Raw genomic sequence first — 21142 nt, 5'->3', positions numbered from 1 at the left:
TCAAAGGGAAAACATGTAACCAGGTCTTTATAGATGACCTGAGTTCTTAGACAGATTCATCCAGATGTGCCGCTGCACATATTTTGACCATTCATTTTAAGCTCCTTAAATTCATAGCCTGTTCTTCCAGGTATAACCCACCAGCTAGTGAACTGATTAAATTTAATAATGCAAAACAGGTTCAATTACACTGTCATTGCCATGTTCCACTGCCCTCACCTACAAAGAGCAAAGGAGCAGGGTGGAGACATTTGTAAGGCAATAACATCACCTTTTTGCATTATTAAACTCTCCCAGGGCAGATAGGGGGACAAGGCAACATGAAGGCATGACTTCTGGCTACTGCTACACATCAGTTATAAGATCTAGGTCTGGCCTAAACAAATAGCTTATTTTCACTTCAGTCAGTAAGTACCAAGAGATCAAATTTCCTTCACCTATTTTATGACTCTGTCGCATAGATCTGAAACAGACATGAATTATGGAGGGATGGGGGAAGCACATTATGCATGAATAAAAACTATTTTTCTATGGCAGTATGCAGCCTAACCTTTAGGCAGAAATATAATTTTCTTGTTGGTAGACAAAGAAATTACAATTATCTATACAATTAATAGATAAATGCATGCTGTTGAAATTTTTAGTGAAAGATAATTGACATTGGTTATGGCAGGGGCATTCTGGATTATAATTTTCTGGGTGTATTTATGGGGCTGAAGAGGCGTTGAATATAGTAATTGTTTTATGCACATGCCCTGCAATTCTCAGAATTCATATCTGTAGCAATGATTTAGTATATACTGTATGTTTAAGGTCCTTGGATGACAATGGATATAAACCTAATAGAATTGTATCATTTGCAACTACATAAGTCTCTTATTGCTGAGGATCAAGATAGTGCTTTCAGAAATTTTAGTATTTTGTTTTCATATTTACCACATATTAAGACGTCATTTTTTCACTGCAGTTTCTCTCATTTTTCATGTCTCTCTCTCTCTCTCTCTCTCTCTCTCTCTCTCTCTCAGTTATATTTTTGCTGAGCTAGGTCCCTGCTTAGCAACTTTTTTGTCAGATGAACATTTTAAGAAGGGAGCAGTGGAGGGGTCACTAAGAGAAAAGCCCCATGCCCCTTCCCCAAATTGCCTACTGCCATCTTGAATTGTCATAGAGAATGCTCATGCACATCCCTCTTTTCCATCTCAGATTAGAAATGGAGGCAAGTGGCATCAGTCAAGGCAATGGATTTGCCCCAGGGGGTTTCAGTTGCTGATATCAGGCTTAGATAATAAAACATAACCCCTAGACCAGGAGTGTCAAACATAAGGCCTGTGGGTCCAATATGGCCCATGGAAGCATCCCCCCCCCCCCGTGATAATTGGGCTCTCCCAGTACCACCATCAGCTTCTGATGAGGCATCACTTTGCTGAACATCTCTTAGTTGCTGAACTGCAAAGTGATGTCTCTCCTGAAGCAGTGCTGCTGAAAGGGCAGCCTGCATGATAGTTGAGGGTCTCCCATATCTTGAAAATATTATCAAGGTTTGCATATTTTCTCTTCTGTAATTTGCAGCTAATGTTCCAACGTGAGGAAAAAAGTACTTATTTCTAGTTGTCACCTGCTTAATGTCATTTCCAGCCCTCAACAGGCACGATGAAGTCTATTCAATCCGCTAAATGAAATGAATCTGACACACCTGACCTAAACAATTATAACTGAAAATCCATGGATTTATCTAAATAAACGCAGTCTTTCTTTTTAGGTTTCTAAATACCAACTTTGATAGTGTTTTGTTTTGTCAGTTCTACTGCCCAAAGCAAGTATAGTAGAAGTATTTAGCTGAATCTGCAGTGACCCAGGGCAGACAGGTCATTATTTGAGATAAGAGCTTTATAAGAGGCTTAAGGAAAGGTTATTTTCATCATCCTATCATACACAATGTTCAAACAGACAATACCCACAGGAAAAGCAAGACATGAGCAAACCCACTTTTAATGTTGTGTGTCAAGGCTTTGTGGCTTCTCTGGCAGCTATCATCCAGAGGGAGAGAAATAAAGGAAACAAAAGAAAATTAATATTTAAAGCCTTTTACAGTCACTTGTATCAGATGAAAGGAATGTAACAAAAAGTACCCATTCCTGAATCTCTGCATTCTCCTAAAAACATCTCTGGGCACTGGGGGAAGTGCTCTGCAATCACTGCACTGCAGCTTATTTTGGCATTTCTTTTGGTGCCCAAATCCTTGAGGTTTTGTACCTTTCAAAGCACACAATTATTCTGTCTTCTTTTCCATTACATCACATGGACCTTTCTCTTCTTAGCTGTGCCCTGCTTCCATGAGAACCTCAAGCGGTGGATTCTGTATTCTGTTTATGAGGGTGGCTTCTGAAACAGATGAAAGGAATGAAGATAGACTTCTGAATTTGTTTAGCATTCTCAAGTGGGGCCAGTTGGTTGCTTCATGGCAAGTCTGCTGTTTGTTTGTGTATTCATTAGGAGTCCAGCCCTTCAACCCACAGAGTTACAAAGTGGCCAAACAATGTGGTTAGAAACAATGAACATCAAATTAAAATGGAAACAATTAAAGCAATTGAACAAACAGTTTGCAAGTGGGAAATAGCATTCAGGCAAGAAAAAAAAAGGAAACCGGTATACCCCCCTGTGATCAAGGATGATAAGGTGGCTCCACATCTTCATGTATCTCCACATCTCCTAATGTTTGAGTGGGGCTTCACTTTTGTGGTCTAAATGGGCACATGATCCATCTGTTTTAGGAAGTCTTTGAGCTTTTGTTCTTTTGAGTTTGTTACTATGTTATTTTTGTCCACAATTTAAATAGTTATGGGATTTTACTGATTTGCTCATCTTTTCTGATGAACTTCTTAACCTGATCATTAACTGCGTGGAGTGTAAACGACAAAAAAGTGGATGAAGATATATACAAATAAATCAAACATTCTGGCATTTCCTGCCTTCAAGTCTCACAGGGACCTAAACTGCCCAGGCAGGAGCAGGAACCCAGACTAAGGGTTGCACTGGAAACTATGGGTCAAGCAGAGGAGGGATGACTGGGGCATGAGGGAGCTGTGGGAACTATGGGGAAACAGATTCCATGGCAGAGGTAGAAAAGAAGAGTGATATTGATTAAGACCTATCTGTACAGCACAGTGCAGTTCTCCATAGACTGGTTTTTTATACGGTAATAGAAATTGCATATGTGGAAGTTTCCTCCATATGGGTAAAAAAAACCCACACATAGCAAACCAACCTATATAAGTACGTGTTCTATCCTGCAACTTTCTGTTTAGCATATTTGTGTTCTATATACGGTTTTTTTTTTAGTGGGAGGACATTCATGCTTGCATGCATCCACAGCATCACTACGGCCTAGCAAGAGCTTACACCACATGATTCTGCTGATTCGTACTGCTTTCCTGTTAGCCTGTTAGAATTACCTGATCTTGAATCGGAATACTGGTCTATCCAGCCCAATATTGACTAAACCAATTGACCCCTCCTGCCAGAGACAGAGCATCACAGACATGACAAGGCAACTCTTCTCAGCTGCCAAGAAAGTATCATCCACATTTTCACAGTAGTTGGTATATGACGCTTCAGAGCTGTTTGACCAGCTGTTTTCTATGCTTTTCTTTTCCCAGCTTTTAGAAATTAGCTTCTTACTGTTCGGGGGCCTTGTACTGTTTCATAGGCCTGAAACTTGGTTTGGTATAAGCAGGACAGATCATGATAATGTTCCTGTCTGGCTTTAAGGTGCAAGTCTGTGCATTAAGTTAGTCAATCAACGGAGCACAACGTGATACACGATTAGCTGATTCAATCAAGTCCAGGTCCTATGAAATTAACCGCACAAGAACATAATTAAGGTTGCCTCTATAAGTGATTGTGCTAAAGATTAGCACAATTTTTTATACAGCAGATCTGGATTTAAGTCCAGATCTGGATTCAAGACACCTCCTCTGGTGACTCAAAGCTTTTCCAGATTAGTATATAGTGCAACAGATACACAGTTCTTCATTTGTGACAGGGGATATAGCCAGCTATCTTTTAAAAAAGGAAAAAGGCACTTCTTTTGTGGGGATATCAAGTACCATAAAAAATCAAATTACAATTATGTGTTGTTGGGGAAAATTGCTACCACAACTGGAATGCGGTCACATGAATCTCATAGCTATGTATTGGTGGTGCATCATTTCGCCATAAAATCTGGCCCAAACCCAGTTAAAGTTAATTGTTAAGGGCACCCCAATCCTACTGAAATTCCCCTGTACTGATGTAGCAGGGCCAACTTGGTTTGTGCTGTATCCTGCAAGGGAATTTTCCTGTCTGGAGATCTTCTTGAGGAAAGGGGACATTTATGCCTCTGCTGCGGCAACAGGTCTACACGAACCTGTGCCTACTAAATTGTCAGAGCAGGTCCAAGTGGATCCATGTTGGCAGATCTGGCCTGAGAAGGGGGATAGGATATGCAACTCTCTGCTCCCCGCCAGCCAGTTAGGTTTCTCCCAGGTGGTCCTGCATTTTCACAGAAGTCCTGGGAGAAAGTTGGCAGCAAGGAAGCACCTCCTGTTCCATTGTCTAAGGCAGGGGTCTCCAAACTTTTTGGCCAGAGGGCCGCATCAAATATCAGGCATGGTGTGGCGGGCTGGAAAAAAATTTAAATATAAAATTTAAATGAATACATTAGAGATGGAACTTAGATGAGTGAATAAATGAATGAATGGGCTCATTCATTCAACCTCTCTGGCCCTCAGAACACTGTCCAGACACAATCAGAGCACAGTTCTGGTCATGTTCAGTTGAGTGGGCCAGAGGCTTTCAGGGGACAAGAGGTTGGCCGCGGGCCGGAAAGAGGCTTGCTGCGGGCCGCATTTGGACCCCAGGCCGGGTTTTGGAGACCCCTGGCCTAAGGGTAAGGTGTAGGCAAGAAATGGCCCTCATGCTTTGGTCTTGCAAGCTGAGGGGAATGGGGGCCCCCACATGCACACAGGAGCTCAGATCTTAGACATTCCCCAATGCCTGGCACATCTTGTTGCAGATTTCCTGAGAATACTGTCAGTTAGCGCATTACTCATCTGGTGTTGCAAAGCAGATGCCTGTTGCTGGTCTGCTTTTCAAAATTGACCCTTCTTTTTCAGGTGGTAAAAATGATGATTGTCGTCGTGCTGACATTTGCAGTCTGCTGGTTGCCATACCACATTTACTTTATAGTAACTGGTATCTATATGAACTTGAACCGATGGAAATATATTCAGCAAATCTACCTAGCCATCTTTTGGCTTGCCATGAGTTCCACCATGTACAACCCCATTATCTACTGCTGTCTCAACAAGAGGTAAGAATATTTTATTCATCTGTAATACATGTATTCCTGTAAGTTAAGAAAAACTGCAGGTACTCTCAATATTTTTTTTTCATTCATATTTTCAAGTCAAGAAAGCAGGAAGATATGCATTTTAGATCCCTACCCACACGACAATCGAAACCTTGGTGATCCCAAACTCTTAATGAGCTCTAAAAAGCTCAGTTAAATTTTTTACACTTTTATTCCAGGTTCCCCAGTCCAGAACAATATTGACTCTCTGGTTATTTTTTCACAATCACTAACAGCGCAATCCTAACTTGTGCTGGAATAGGAAGGCTGGTGAGCCTACGCTGCATCCAGAGCAAGTTTGGGGCTGGCTGAAGCTCAGCCCGAGGCAAGGAGAAACTTTTCCCCTTACCTTGGATAGAGTTGCAGTGACCCCAATGGGTCTACTCAGATCTGCACCACCTGATGAAGTGGCGCAGATCTGAGCAGAATGGAGCAGCCAGCAGCCGCTCCGCACTGCCCGGGAATGGGAGCCAGGATCCAGCATAACTGTTGGGTCCTGGTCCTGTCTCCCGCTCCCTGCCCATGGGCCCGCCCACCTCCCGCCCTCCTTTGTCCTGAAACACCTCCTCCCTGCCCTCCCCAGACCCCTGCGCTGGTTGAGCTTGGCTAGTGCAGACTCACCTGCTGCCACTGCAGCAGAGACTGGATCTGGCCTCTGTGGGCTGGTGCACCCACTGGTATGGGCCAGTGTGCGCTGGTACGGCTTACTCAGAGGGAGGCGCAATCGCGCTTTACGGCACATCTGCGACCCTCCCAGGCCAGCGCAAGGGACTTGTGCTGACCCAGGACACACTCAGAATTGCACCCTAATGGAGATTAGACTCATATTTCAAAGGTCAGTGCAATACAATGCAGGCTATATGTATTGCACTGGAAGAGAATGAGCTAAGCCAGTGGTTCCCAAACTCTGGGTGAAAACTCACTGGTGGGTCATGACCTGATATTTGGTGAGTCACCAAAAGGTGATCGAAAGATCAGATAACTAATTGCTTCAAGCCCTGAGGCTATTCAAAAATCAGATACTGTAGTTGCTAATTACCCTACAAAGAGTTCAGCTCCTGCAGTATGCAAGCATGTGTAAATTTAGGGAGATAAATGTTTGAAGGGCTTTTTTTCCTGGTTATTATTACTTATACATAATTCCTTCTATATCTCCTTTTTAAAAGTTTAGTAAATCTGGCTGGGTCCCGATAGAGTATTGCTTAAAAAAGTGGGTCCTAGTGCTAAAATGTTTGTAAACTGCTAAACTATTAATTCAGAACAATAATGTGTTATCCTAACTGGACCATATCACGTCACACTATTTCCTGGCAATCATTAATTCCATAATTCAGATTAAACTTCAGCCCCTAACCTCCTCCCACTTTCCCTTCTACCCACTTTCCTGACTGCTGGCTCTGGCAATGGTCCAGCCCTAGCAGCTCATCCCCCCCTCAGGTGCGTGGCTTGCTGCCAGTGCCGTCGCTAGGGGGTGCAGGCTGCACCGGGTGACGTGCACGGGGGGTGACACGCACAAGGGTGGTGACGTGCTAAAATCACAGTGGTTAGGAGTAACCCCATCATGGTATATACCAGGGGTGTCCAATGTTTTTGGCAGGAGGGCTATATCATCTCTCTGACACTACGTCGGGGGCCAGGGAAAAAAAGAATTAATTTACATTTAAAATTTGAATAAGTTTACATAAATGAATATATTAAAGATGAATTTATATGAATGAATGAAGTTCTTGCAATAGCTCATGGCCTATAAAAGGCCTTGCACAAAGCAAGGCTGGCCTTTCCTTTGCTGCTGCTACTGCATCACAGATGTGGAACAACAAGCAGTGGAGGGAGCCCTCATCCCACAGCTCACGCGAGAGGTCAAACAGTCACCCTCACGCTGAGAGCAGTTGCATTGGACCAGTGCGGGCTCCAACAAATCTCCAGAGGGCCAGAGGTTTATTGGAGACTCGGGGCTCCCTGAGGGCCACATTGAGAGTCGTCAACGGCCGCAAGTGGCCCCAAGGCCAGGGTTTGGGCACCCCTGGTATATACCACTGGATGCGGAATTTCGAGCTGAATACAATGCAAAAAAACCACAATGAAATATCTCCTTTCTATCAAAAGTTATGACCAAAAAACCAGAGAACAAAAAATCCAAGGAGCCCTATGGAAAGTGAAACCGAGCCGTATCGCAGGTTTGCTCATGAGTAGGCGAACTTGCCTTAGTCTATTGGAAAGGGCAGGATGAGCGGAATCCAACAACACCAGAATGATCCTGATCCAATGAATGTAGCCCCCCAAAAAACCTGAGAAGGAAGTCCCTTCCTCCAAGCAGACGAATGTACTGAGCCCTATGGAAAGCGAAACTAAGCGTCACAGTCGCATTTATTCCCAAGTAAGCAAACGGGCCTTGGCTGGTGGTGGTCAGGCCAGGCAAAGGGGAATGTGAAGCCACCAGAATGGTCCTGATCTGATGGAACTGGAGCTCAACAAATGCTCCAGAAGGCAGCCCCCCCCCCCCCCCACTAAAAAAGATCAAAATAGAGGCTTCAGCTGATAAGGTAAACTTTTTTGAGACTTGCAAAGCCAGGTGGATCCTGACACTGATCTGGTTTAAACAGAAGATCTTAAATTGAACTGGGCACTGGGTAGGGCTAAAAACCTTACTGATTTTGGAGGGGGGGGTGTTATTGCAGGCAGGCTACGGAGGAAATTCATTTGGTGGAACAGGGCTGGCTTCTGCTTATTTAATTATTTTTTTTTACTTTAATTATTTATATTTATTTATTTAATTTGCCTGATGATGTCATCTCCACCATGACATCACTTCTGGTGGGTCTTGCACAGATTGTCATTCTAAAAAGTGGGTCCCAGTGCTAAAAGTTTGAGAACTGCTGCAATAAGGTGTTAGTAAGTTGACACCTGGGGGGGGATGTGACACCACTAGTGACCAAAATCACTAAAATCACAGTTTGGAGGAATAATACCATCATGTTTTATATCAATTAATGCATAATTTCATGCAGAAAGTGATCTATCTTGTTCTATCAAAAGGTACAGACAAAAAACTAGTGGGGGCGGAGTGATGGTACATCACCACGACCACTACCTGGGGTGTTGCCCCGCCCACTGTATGAGGGGTGACACGCTGGCATCCCGCACCAGGTGATGCGAACCCTAGTGACGCCACTGCTTGCTGCTACTGTGTAAATCATGCACAAGTAGACCTGGGAAATGCAGTTGTTCAAAGGTCTTCAGTGCTTCTAGGGAAACCTGCATTTCTGAATTTATCTCCACTAGCTATGCTAGCAGGCATGAATCAGGTGAAGGGAGAAGAGATTTTCTGCTGCCACCAGGACTGCTGCAGCTGGCAGCCCATAAATGGAGATAGAAGTGAAATTGTGTTTGCGGACTTGTGACAGAAGAAAAGACTTGTGGTTCAGTGAAGCCGGGGCTTGGGGGATTTGCTGGGGGCATCAGACCCCATAGCACTCCCAATGATATCATGTTGTTGGCATCCTTCAGTCTCGGAAGACTATGGTATCATGCTCTGAATAGTGGTTCTGGAACAGAGTGTCCTCTCCAGTGCAAAGCCTGGGTAAAGTAGATATGGAGGACAGACTCCCACGCAGCAGATCCCCCCTCTACACATCACTGAAATGGTCCAATGGAGAGGCAGAAGCCAATATGGTTGGTTCCAGCGGCGTTGCAGGAGTTGCCAGAACGTGACTGTGTTCAGCCATGAACTGCCTCAGGGACTCCAGCTCCGGATTTTGCCTCGAGGTTGACTCCTGAAGCCTTTTCCATAACTGGATGTAGCCACAAGGCAGTGGAGGTTTGGCATCAGAATTTTCCTTCTCTCAGATGATATCTCAATGATATCAGTGAGCCCAAAATTCAAAGCACTTTGGCACAGCACACTGCCAGTGTGTGTGTGGGGGGGGGGTTCATATCCCCCGATGGCCCTAACAATAAATGTCTCTCCCCCAAACTCTCACAGCACACCTGCAGACCATACAAGACACACTAATGTGCCACAGTACACAGGTTGAAAATGGCTCCAAGTCAGTGGTTCCCAAACTGTGGGTCGGAACCCACTGGTGGGTTGCAACCTCATTTCTGGTGGATCTTTAAAGGGTGATGGAAAGATCAGGTAACAATAACTAATTGCTTCAAGCCCTGAGGTTATTGAAAAATCAGAGACTATAGCTGCTAATTGCCCTGCAAGGAGCTGAACTCCTGCAATTTGGAAGTATGTGTAATAGAGAGATAAAGTTTGAGGATCTTTTTCTAATTATTATTACTTATAAATAAATAAATAAAAATTTCTAGATCTCCTTTGTGAGGCTTTTGGGGCAGAGCCTCTGCTCAGGCTGACTGGCCCTTTAGGGGAATCCTGAGAAGTCCTCAGACCAGCTCAGGGAGAGGGGTTCCAGCAACCTGGTCCTCTTCCCTGCCTGGGCTTTGGCTGTCTGGGTCCTGGGCAGAGGCTACTGGCTGCAAAGCCTCCCAGCTTCTAGCCAGCCCCTGGATCACTAGCCTCCCAGCTTTTGTAGGGCCAGCTATCCTCCCCAGAGCCCCTCCCCTTCCTTTCAGGAGACATAAAAAGGGCAGTTCCCTGGGAGCCACCCTTTCCTTGGCGTAAAGGCCTCCCTTCTTCCCCTGTGCTGCCTTCACTTCACCCTTCCTTCTGGCTTCTCTCCTCTCCTGTTGCCTGGCTCCCCAGCCCCTGAGCCTTCTCCTGAGGTCAGGTGGGGGCCCGGGTGCAGGGTGGGGACCCAGACATCCTTTTTTAAAAGTCTGGTAAACCTAGGTGGGTCCTAATAGATGGTTGTTTTAAAAAGTGGGTTCTGGTGGTAAAAAAGTTTGGAAACCACTGCTCTAAGTGTATTATAAGAAATTGTCTTTTTGCTTCCTGCAGCTTTGTTACTTGTTCCCTGAAATGTTCATTTTATTAGCCTCTTAGCTGCCATGTATTTTCATGCTGCCGCTTGTCAGTTACTTTAAGAAAACATTAATACTTTTCACCTGTGACAGCCACAGAACAGCTAAACATTTCTCTTTGGCTTTTTTAATGCCAGGGTTCAGCCTTGAAACATACGCATGAATAATAAAGAGGGAAATGTATCTCTGCAGGTGCACAGTGCCTTTCCTTCACTACTGAGTAATAAGAGATCACTTTTTATCTGATACATTTCATAGTCATTTTGTGATCAAAATCTTTCCCTGTCAGGATTTGACAAATGCTGGTACCCTCTTTGGGCAAAGGCACAGGGCTTTTGTAGCTAATTTAAAAAAAGTTTAAGCATTGCTTTCTTTAGCATTGCGCTCTGACCTGGATGATCCCTGCACCAAGAGTCACAGAGGACCAGCCCAGCTGCAACACTGACTGAAGCAGCTGCTAGAGGGCTTACAAAAGAACACAAATAGAGCTCTGCTGGATCAGGCCCAAAACCCATCTTGTCCAACTTTCTGTGTCTCACAGCAGCCCACCAGATGCCTCAGATGCCTTACCAGATTAGCACTTGCAACTTGCTGCCACTCCCCTGCATCTGCCATTCTATTTACCCTCACACACCCCACTGAAGACACCAGATTGATTTAACTTGTGCTACTTTATTAAACACAGTGACCAATTTTTAATGCATGGAACCTACTGAACACAAACTTCCCGCCCTCGCCAGTCTGGGGTAGGCAAAGAAACTGCCACCCGTGGCCAATTTGGATGACAGAAAAAAATTCCTACCTGGCCCTCATAATGAGCGACCAGCTAATCTCAGACTGTACATACCTATCATGGCTTGTAATCTATGGTGGAGTTTTGCTCCAGATATCTGTCCAATTTCCTTTTAAAGGCATCTAGACCAGATGCCACCACCACATCCTGTGGCAAAGAGTTCCACAAACAGATTACACACTGGGTAAAGAAATATTTTCTTTTATCTGTTCTCGACATTTTAGTGGATGTCACCTAGTTCTGCTGTTGTGTGAGAGGGAAAAGACCATCCCTCTATCTACTCTATCCATCCCCTGCATAATTTTGTATGTCTCAATCATGTCCTCCCTCAAGCACTTATTTTCTAGACTGAAGTGCCTCAAACACTGTAGCCTTTCCTCATAGGGGAGGTGCCCCAGCCCAGTAATCATTCTGGTTGCTCTCTTCTGCACCTTTTCTAGTTCCATTATGTCCTTTTTAAGATGTGGTGACCTGAACTGAACACAATACTCCAGGTGTGGCCATACCATCGATTTGTACAACGACATTATAATATTAGCTGTTTTATTCTCAATCCCCTTTTAAGTGATCCCTAGCATGGAATTGGCCTTCCTCACTGCCACCACACATTGGGTTTTCACTTTCATTGAGCTGTCCACCAGAAGCCCAAGATCTCTCTCCTGAGCTGTCACAGACAGCTCAGAACCCATTAGCCTATGCGTTTTTATTTTTTGCCCCAATGTGCATTATTTTACACTTACTTACATGGAAATGCATCTGCCATTTTGCTGGCCATTCTCCCAGTTTGGAGAGATCCTTCTGGAGCTCTTCATAATCCCTTCTGGTTTTCAGCACCTGGAAAAGTTTAGTATCATTTGCAAACTTGGCCACCTCACTGCTTATCCCTGTCTCCAGGTCATTTATGAACAGGTTGAAAAACACCGGTCCCAGGACAGATCCTTGGGGCACACTGCTTTTCACCTCTCTCCATTGTGAAAATTGCCCATTGACACCCACTTTCTGTTTCCTGAACGCCAACCAATTCTTAATACATAAGAGAACCTGCCCTCTCATTCTCTGACTGTGAAGTTTTCTCAGCAGTCTTTGAGGACCATGTCAAATGCCTTCTGAAAATTCAGATATATTTTATCTACAGGTTCTCCTGCATCCACACGCCTTTTGACCTTTTCAAAGAATTCTAAAAGGTTTGTGAGGCAAGACACAGAACTTACAGAAGCTGTGTTGATTCTCTCTCAGCAAGGCTTGTTCTTCTATGGGTGCAATCCTAATCCCTTATGTCAGTGCTTTCCAGCACTGGCATAGCGGTGCCAGTGGGACATGTGCTGCATTCTGCAGTTGGGTGTCACTCACTGAGGTCTCCTCAAAGTAAGGGAATGTTTGTTCCCTTACCTCAGAGTTGTATTGGCCTTATGTCAGTGCTGGAAAGCACTGACATAAGGGGTTAGGATTGTGCCCTAAGTGTTTTAAGATTTTATCTTTAATGAGGTTTAATGAGGTTTTCTGCTACGTATCTTACCTGGAACAGACGTAAGGCTGACCAGTCTATAGTTTCCTGGATTTCCTCTTTTTCCTTTTCAAAAGAGTGGCATGACATTAGCTATCTTCCAATCCTCTAGCACAGTGGTTCCCAACCTGAGGTACATGTACCCCAGGGGTACCTGCCAGGAACTTTAGGGGTACTTGAAAAAGAGTTGAATAATGGCAGAAAAGGCATGTCTGTATTATGTAGAATGCCTTGAGGTGTGGCAAGGCAGGAAGAAATGTAGGTAGCTGGTTGCAAAAGCCCCAGCAACTGCTAGTTTCTGGTCATCAATGTGTGTATTATCAGATATGAATCAGTAGTTGAAAACATATAAATCTGAAATAAGAGCACCTATATTAACCACAAACATTTTGCTAATATGAGGGGTACAATTTATGGAAATGGGCTCCCAAGGGTACACAAGTGAGAAAACACAGGAAACTACTGCTTAAGCTAGAGATGTAAAATTTCCAGAAATTTTGAAGCTTGGAAAAAAACCCAGTTGTTTTTTTTTGGGGAAAATTTTTTTTTTTTTGAAAAAAATTGAAAAAAATGCTACATGAGCACATTTTTTTTCTTTTCCAGATTGAAAGTCATTCTGTTACTTTAGGAACATAAAATATGACAATGGACAATTTGACTTGGCATAAAATTATCACAACTAGTATATTAAAAATATAGTGTATCCAAACAATTATTACAAACAGAATTTACTGGTAACAAATGGAGAATTTAATTTAATTGTAACAAATGGAGCAACAATCTCCTGAACTGTTTTGAACTGTTTACTAGTTTATGTGGAACAGACAAGAAAACCTCCACAAAATGATTTTTTAAAATCCAGAAGTAACAATTAGTCATATTTCCTCTCCACAGTATTAAAAATAAAAAACCCATTATAAAAAGAATTGAAGAGGACGGAAGTGTATAGAAGGAAGTGGGACTAAGTTTCAATGAATGGGCATGACATTTAATCAGAATCATTTTCTGAGCTGTAATTCTCAGTTTCAGTCTCTACTTCTGCAGCTACTCTGTTGTGTCTGTCATTATCACAGTTATCATGGACTTCTAAAAACTGAAGGTTTGCCTGGATTGAAACAAGCTTCTCTACCCTTTCACATGTCAGTTTATTTCTTGATTTACTGTGAGTGTTTCCAAACATAGACCAGATTCTTTCACATGCTGCAGAAGATGGAGGAATCTGAAGAAGGCAAGAAGCAAGAGGAGTCAGACGCTGTGTTGTGCAAAGACCTTGCCAACATGTTGCAGGCGGAATATGCTTGGCAGAATCCCAGATTGCATTCCTGGACCAAATCCCTGAAGATGTTCTGTATTCTGCAACATTTGAAAGTACCTTCCCAATATCAAGTCCTAAATGTGTTGCTTGTTTTGTAATCCAGTCAAATGCAGTAACAGTGCTACCATCAGTGCTACCTGTTTCAATGCTTTTGTAAAAATTGGTTGAGGTGTTGTTATAACAAAATTTATAATTCCTTCTCCTCTTACATTTGTCCATCCATCTGTAAGTAGTGCTTCATTAATTTTTCCTTGCACAGATTCCATTAACATTCATATTCCGACTCCAAAAGAGGCTTGCTTGAAGAATGTCTGCTGGGCAAATGGTATGATAGTCTTGTTGGAGGAAATTAAAAATAGTTTCCTCTTTGGGGGGAAGCAGAGTAGCTTAAGCAGCGGACCCCCCCCCTTTGGGTATCACCCCAGAGAACCTTCCTCACCTGGCTGACTGCTAGTCAATAAAAAGACAAAGAGGCAATGGCTTGTTAAAGTTGCAAAGAAAAAAGGTTGTTTTACTTTCAATTCCATAGAATGCATATTTACAGCATCTGGTTAGGATCAGAAGTTCAGCTAACACTTAGAGATAGCAAAGCCCTGGAGCTGCCTCACCTTGCATGCCTTGCATGCCTCAAGATGGCCTGGGCATCAGAGCCCTGGTGTGCGCATCTTAACAGGCCCGTGGTCAGAGGACAAGAGGAAGTGCTCAGAGAAGGGAAGGATAAAGGGTTAGGGCCACACCCACAAGGATCACAGAGAGAACAGATAGAAAGGCTAGAATCACTGGGCCATAGTTTGACATCATCCACCCCCAACTCCAACAAGTCTTAGTAATTTCAAAGCTTCCTGCCAGTATGTATTTTCAGTTATTGAAAATGGTGTTCCAGAAGAATATATTGCTCTTGCAAGAGCTTGATAAATTTTTTCCTGATCTTCAGGTGTCATCTTGTCTACAAATGAAGTTATTGAATAATTTTTGGATGCAACTGTCTTCGGTATCTGTTTACTTGAAGCTGCTGATGGGACACCAATTTGTGTTGCTACTGATGTTACAGATGGAATAGAAAGAGGACTTCTTGAACAAGAATGTGCATTTGCATCATTGTGGTCCTTTTCACTTAGATCCATGAAGGATTTTTTAATATCTACAGGACACTTGTTACATACAAGAATGTGTTGTGTCATCCTGGTAGCATTTGGAAATGCATATTTCATCGGACAATATTTGCAAATCACATTTTTCTTCTCAGAAGAACTTGTAATGTGAAAATGCCTCCATATGGGAGATGTTGGTCTCACCATTTTCCTTAGAGGAGTAGGAAAGAAAAATAATTTAATGGCTAGTTTCCAAGAAGACACTAATCTATGTTTGTGGGTGAAGGAAGTAAAGAACCAGATTAGTAGTAATTAAATCATTATTTACACAAAGGTTATAAAGATAAACTAATGTAGCTAAATGATTCAGTTTTCTGAAATCAGATCAATGTAAACTCTTACCTTTTTAAATTAAGTATATACTTTCAGGTCCTTTTTGTTGCTCTGTATTTTCTTCCAATGCTTTGAAGCCTGGTGAAGAGAACCAAACATACCCACCCACACGCAAAAAGAAAACTGCAACCTTTTTCTTTTCTTGTGACAATAGCAGCACCCCCTAAAGGAAGAAATGCATCTTGTTCTTGCGTTAGAGAGTTCAGTTTGTAACCTAGGAAACTTGCTTGTCCTCAGTGCACAGAAATTAGAATAATCTGATACCATACATACTTTTTAGAAATGATTGGAAAATATTTGAACATCTTGTCTTAAAATATTTTATTCATCATCTTAAAATAAAACATTCCATAATCAATTTTTTTTTGAGGTGGCGCAGGAGATGCGCAAGGAGGTACTCAGGAGGTGGTGCAAGTCCGAGGAGACTCCATAGGTCTCCCCATAGGTCTCCATAGGGGCCAGGGTGGCTTACCCGGGTAAGCGGAAAAGTTTCCTTTACCTCTGGCTGAACCACTTTGAGAACCTATCCTGCACTGGATACAGCGCAAGCCTCTTGACTTGCCTGTTCCAGCGCAAGATAGGATTGCGCCCTTAATTCCTTAGTCAGGAGAGACGATTCTGGTAGTGCTGTCTGCCCGATGTCTTCTGCCATGAAGACAAATGCAAAAAACTGATTTAATTTCTCTGCCATCTCCAAGTCCTCTTTTTTTGTCTAGTGGGCCAACTGCCTCACTGGTAGGTTTCCTGCTTTTAACATACTTGAAGAAGCTTTTGTTATTCCCCTTTCTGTTGCTGGCCATACATTCCTCAAAGTCTTTCTTGGCCTCTTGTATCACGTTCTTACATTTCTTTTGCCAGAGTTTGTGTTCCTTTTTATTCTCCTCATTTGGGCAAGACTATGGAAGGAAACTTCCTTGCCTTTTACAGCCTCTCTAACTGCTAATTAGCCATGCAGGCACCTCCTAGACTTAGTTGAGCCCTTCTTCCTTTTGTGGTATACACTTCTGCAGGGCCTTGATCACCGTTGTTTTAAAATACCTCAATGCACTCTGGAAGGATTGGACTCATTTTACCTTCCCTTTCAACTTCTTTCTAAACAGCCTCCTCATTTGAAGGAAGTCTGCCCTTCGGAAATCAAAGGTTTTTGTTCCAGATTTGCTTGGTGAAACGAATTGCAGCATGGTCACTGTTCCCCAACAGCTCAGTAACAGTCACATCCCTAACCAGGTCCTGAGTACTGCACAATATTAAATCCAGAGTCACCTGTCCTCTGGTGGGCTCCATGACTAGCGGCTCTTAAGGCATAGTTATTTCGCATGTCAAGAAATCCAGTCTCTTTCATGACTAGAGAACGAATTGATCCAGTTGATATGAGGAGAATTAGAGCCCAATCCTGGGCCCGACGCACTGGCTTACTGCCGGTACACACTGTCGCAAACGTGCGGTAAACCTTACCGCTGGGCAAGCACCCGTGCTAGCCCAGCGCTGGCTGATGCTGGGTTGGTGCCAGGCGGGCATCTGTCCTCTGTTGCTCGGCGGTCACATGGACCGCCAAGCCACAGCACAGTAAGCGGGGGCAGGGGGTAGGCAGGGAGGAAGTGTTCTGGGGAGGGGGGAGGCAGGCGCCCCTCCCTGTCCCTCCTATAGAGTTTATAGTCTTGGTTTTCCACATTCCACCAGGTTTTCGTTATACCCACGATATCAGTGTTTTCCCTAGCCACCAAACATACCAGTTCCCCCATCTTTACGGGCTTTTGCATAAAGACACCTGTATATGGGGTCCTGCAAAAAGTGCTGCTTATTTGCACCTTTATCCCCACAGCCTCTCATTTTGCTGGACTGGTTGTCATTTCCCATCATGCTTCCAGTCCTAATTCCTACTCTGTTATTTTCTTGTTGTTCTCTAACCTCCCCATCCTCATCCCCTAGGGATGAGGAGTCCCAAACTGTATGCCACTCAGCTCCTGTTGGCTTTCCCCTAGGATTCAGTTTAAAAACTGCTTTGCTTTTGAAAATGTTTTTAATGTTATGTGCCAGCAGTATGGTTCCATTTTGGTTCAAGTGAAGCCTGTCCCTCTTGTACAGGCCTAGCTTGTTCCAAAACATTCCCCAGTCCCTAATGAATCTAGCCTCCTCCTCCCAACACCATCATCTCATCCACGCATTGAGACCCCCGAGCTCCTCCTGCCAAGCTGGCTCTGCGCGTGGAACAGGTAGCACTTTGCAAGAAGGCTTTGGGGGTTCTGGCTTTGAGCTTCCTAACTAACAGCCTAAACTTGGCCTCCAAGACCTCTTGGCTACATTTCCTTACATCATTGGTGCTGATATGCACCACAACTGCTACTGCCTCCCCAGCACTCTCTTCCAGCTTTAGACAAGACATGATGCCTGCAAGGGAAGCAAGTCACCATGCGGTCCTCACATCCATCACAGACCCCCCTATATTCCTGACAATCAAATCGCCCACTTCATGAAGCCCCTGGCCCCCCTCCCGCCAAGGAGTATCCTTAGTGCAACTGGATATGGGTCCATCCCCTGAAGAAGGGGTCCCCCCGGGGATTGTTTCCCTCTTCTCCAGAATGACGTCCTCTAGCCCTGAGACCTCCTACCTCAGCAGCTGAGGAACTGCGTGCCTGAGGGTAAGACAGCACCTGCACATCCCCGAAAGTCTCACCGTGGTCCCTCTCTTCCTATCTCTGCTTCTCCAGGTCTGCAACCAAGGCTTCAAGGGAGCAAACTGAGTCCTTGGAGCTCCTTGCACCGAGGGCACACCCATGACTTATGGCCCAGAGGCATATTGTCATACGTGTGACACTCAGTGCAAAACACTGGATAGCCCCCACCCTGCTGCTGGCTGTTTAACTGCACAGCTATGTTTATTTGGTATTTGCTGCTCCTCTTCTCAAGGGAAGTCAATAGCAGTCTCTGAGGCCTTGGCTTCCTCGCCCTGCTGCTGAACTTGCATAACTTGCTTACCTTGCACTTGGTCCCAGAGAGGCACCTGCTCCTAGGAGGCATTTGATCTCGAGTGCCTTGAAGAAGGTATGGCTTGAAGAAGGTGTGAGCTGACAAGTGGTGTCATGCCTGCCCATGGTCCCCTCTGGCCCACTTTTCATCCAGCTGCTTCAGTTGGTTCTCTGGTTCACTGAATGTGAGCAAAAGGAAGATTGATGCAGCATCAACCCACCTATTCATCCAATGATCACAGTGGCAGTGCTGCAGAAAAGAGGAGCAGGGCAAGCCCATTTTGATAGTTTCCTTCATGTATGTTCAAAATAGGACCACTCCACCTCCTTCTTGCCCACCCAACAAGAAGGCCAGGCAGGAAAGTAGGAACCTCCTCCTTCCTCTTACGTTTGTATCCACTGCCTCCTCTTGCTTGTTCCCAACTGTCCACTCATGTTGAAACAGGCTGGGCAGACTCACCCTGTTTGAATACAGTTGGATGGACAGCAACAAGCAAAAGGAGGCAGCAAATGCAAAGATAAGGAGGAGGAGGAGATGTGGGGGACGTTCCTGTCCTTGTTCTATCTGGCTGTTTTCTTAAACAGCTGAGCAGTAAGGTTGTAGCAGCAGTGATAGGGCCATGCATGCTAATATGCACATGACTAAAAATGAGGGGTTATCAGAACATAGATGCTGATGGGGCAGTGGATCAACTGAATCAATCAGTTGGTTGGATCAACTGTTCTTGCATCAAACACGCTGTACACCAGCGTTGCTCAAACATTGAGGGAACTTTACTCCCTCAGTAAGTCTTTGTGGAGGAAGGGCTAAGGCAGTGATACAATTCCCCCCGCTAAGGGGGGTGATGGGGGTGCTTTTCACTTAGTAGGTAGGACTGCAGCAGGCTGCAGGAGGTATGGGGAGCTCTGCACAGCACTCCACGAGACTTGGAATGTTTGGTAAAAGTCCTGTTTGGTAAAAGTCTCCTGCAAAATAGAAATGCTTTGCGTCCGCTTTTACCAAATGTTCCAAACCTCAGGGAGAGCTGCAGAGGGTTCCCCGCCTGCTGCAGTCCTACCTGTAAGACGTACGTGAAACTTCGCACCCCCACTTTGCACCCCCCCATAGGAACGTGATCCTGGGGATCACTTCCCAGCCTCCCCCCTACACCTCCCCTTTAAAGGGATGGGAGAACCTTTACATGAACTGGTGGGTTTCAAAACAACTGCTATACACAATTTGTCATCCAATTATATTAATACATTGTGGCTGGACTTTCTTCTCAGATTCCGAGCTGGTTTCAAGAGAGCTTTCAAGTGGTGCCCTTTCATCGAAGTGTCCAGTTACGATGAACTGGAGCTTAAAACAACCAGGTTCCATCCCACCAGGCAAAGTAGCTTATACACCGTTTCCCGAATGGAATCCAGCATGTCTGTAGTGTTTGACCCTGGCGATGGGGAAAGCACCAGGTGCAGCCGCAAGAAAAAAGCTCCTTCGCAGGAAGTCAACTTCAATGGTTTTTCGCACAGGAGTTCTAAAGCAGCCTCAACAGTGTCAAGTTATGTCTGCTCCCCCTATACATCCGTGGATGAATATTCCTAAAGCTTTAAGTAAATGCATCATGGATGTGGGGGAAAGAGGTATTGCTAATAAATCAGACAATGCTATTCTGCCTTACAACCAAACCAAGTTTCTGGAAGGCAACCGGCTTCAGTTCCTGTGCACTGATAGCATGTGTATGTGTATATATGTCATGCCTTCCATGACCCAACCTGTCTTTGTGCTTTGGAAAGTGACATGACATCTGTTTACATTAGTGGAATGACATCATGCCAAGTTGTAAATAGGAATGTTTGTATGAATTGTACAAAATGAACTCACAAATCTAAATGTAAAAAAAAAAAATTAGGTTAACAAATGGCGCTTCCCTGACCTTCTGAAATATAATGTTTCCGATTAGGATGGCACAAAGGTTCTACCTGTGTTAGATTTTGTAATATAATAGATAACATTTTTAACATTGTTAAATAATTATTTGAGAATCAGAATTTACTAATCCCTACAGGTGCACCACTGGGACTAGTCTCCACCAGTGGTGTACCTAAGGGGGGGTCCACAAGTGCAAGTGCTCCCAGGCAGTATGGCTGGGTAGGCACCACCACCCCCCAGCTGTGCCACCCGTGGTCTGCCTGTGCCCACTGCCTACCCATTTGGAGGCATTTTGAGGGCCTTCTAATAAGGCCTTCCGTTTTTCTTCTAAAGTCTTCCTTAGGAAACCAGAAGTGAGGTTTTAAAGCCCTTAGAAGGCCTTCTGAGAGAAGTGAAACCAGAGGTGACATTTTAAGGCCCTTAGAAGGCCTTAAATAGAAGGCCAGGGGGCAGCACTTTCAGGCTTTCTCTGGGATGACACAATGGCCAGGAACACCACTGGCCTCCATTCCTAATTAAAGAACAGCCTACCTTTCAACGTAAGGGCTCCTCTGTAGGGTTGTCAAGTTGCAACTTTGAGATTTGCTATGTCCCTTTAAAACAAACAATTCACCATGCAATGCAGCAGTTATCTCTTATCTGTTTCTTTCCTGATACTGTCATGTCACCAACTTTTGCATCTGCTGTTTGGCACATCTGGAATGGGAAAGAAGGCAGAAGATGGAAAAAAGGGGCCAGGAAGAGAAAAACAGGAACTGCCATAGTTGCTGTGTCTCCCACTTCATCAGTAGTTTTCAAGGCACCCAACAAATCTCAGAGTTATCACCACACCAACCCTATGCCTAACCTGTTTTTA

General features: G+C 44.3%; 1 protein-coding gene across 1 annotated transcript in view; it reads left to right on the top strand.

Moving 5' to 3' along the window:
• Positions 1 to 19959, top strand: part of TACR3 (tachykinin receptor 3) — a 77644-nt gene extending 57685 nt beyond the window's left edge. The window contains exons 6-7 of the mRNA XM_066632330.1: positions 5154 to 5350; positions 19644 to 19959. Coding sequence (XP_066488427.1) covers positions 5154 to 5350; positions 19644 to 19959 — 513 coding nt within the window. The remainder of the gene's footprint in view (positions 1 to 5153; positions 5351 to 19643) is intronic.
• Positions 19960 to 21142: the final 1183 nt, after the last annotated feature.

This window comes from Tiliqua scincoides, chromosome 6 (assembly GCF_035046505.1).
Source record: "Tiliqua scincoides isolate rTilSci1 chromosome 6, rTilSci1.hap2, whole genome shotgun sequence".
NCBI lineage: Eukaryota > Metazoa > Chordata > Lepidosauria > Squamata > Scincidae > Tiliqua > Tiliqua scincoides.
The sequence above is the reverse complement of the archived record's forward strand: the minus strand, read 5'-3'. Positions and strand labels throughout refer to the sequence as shown.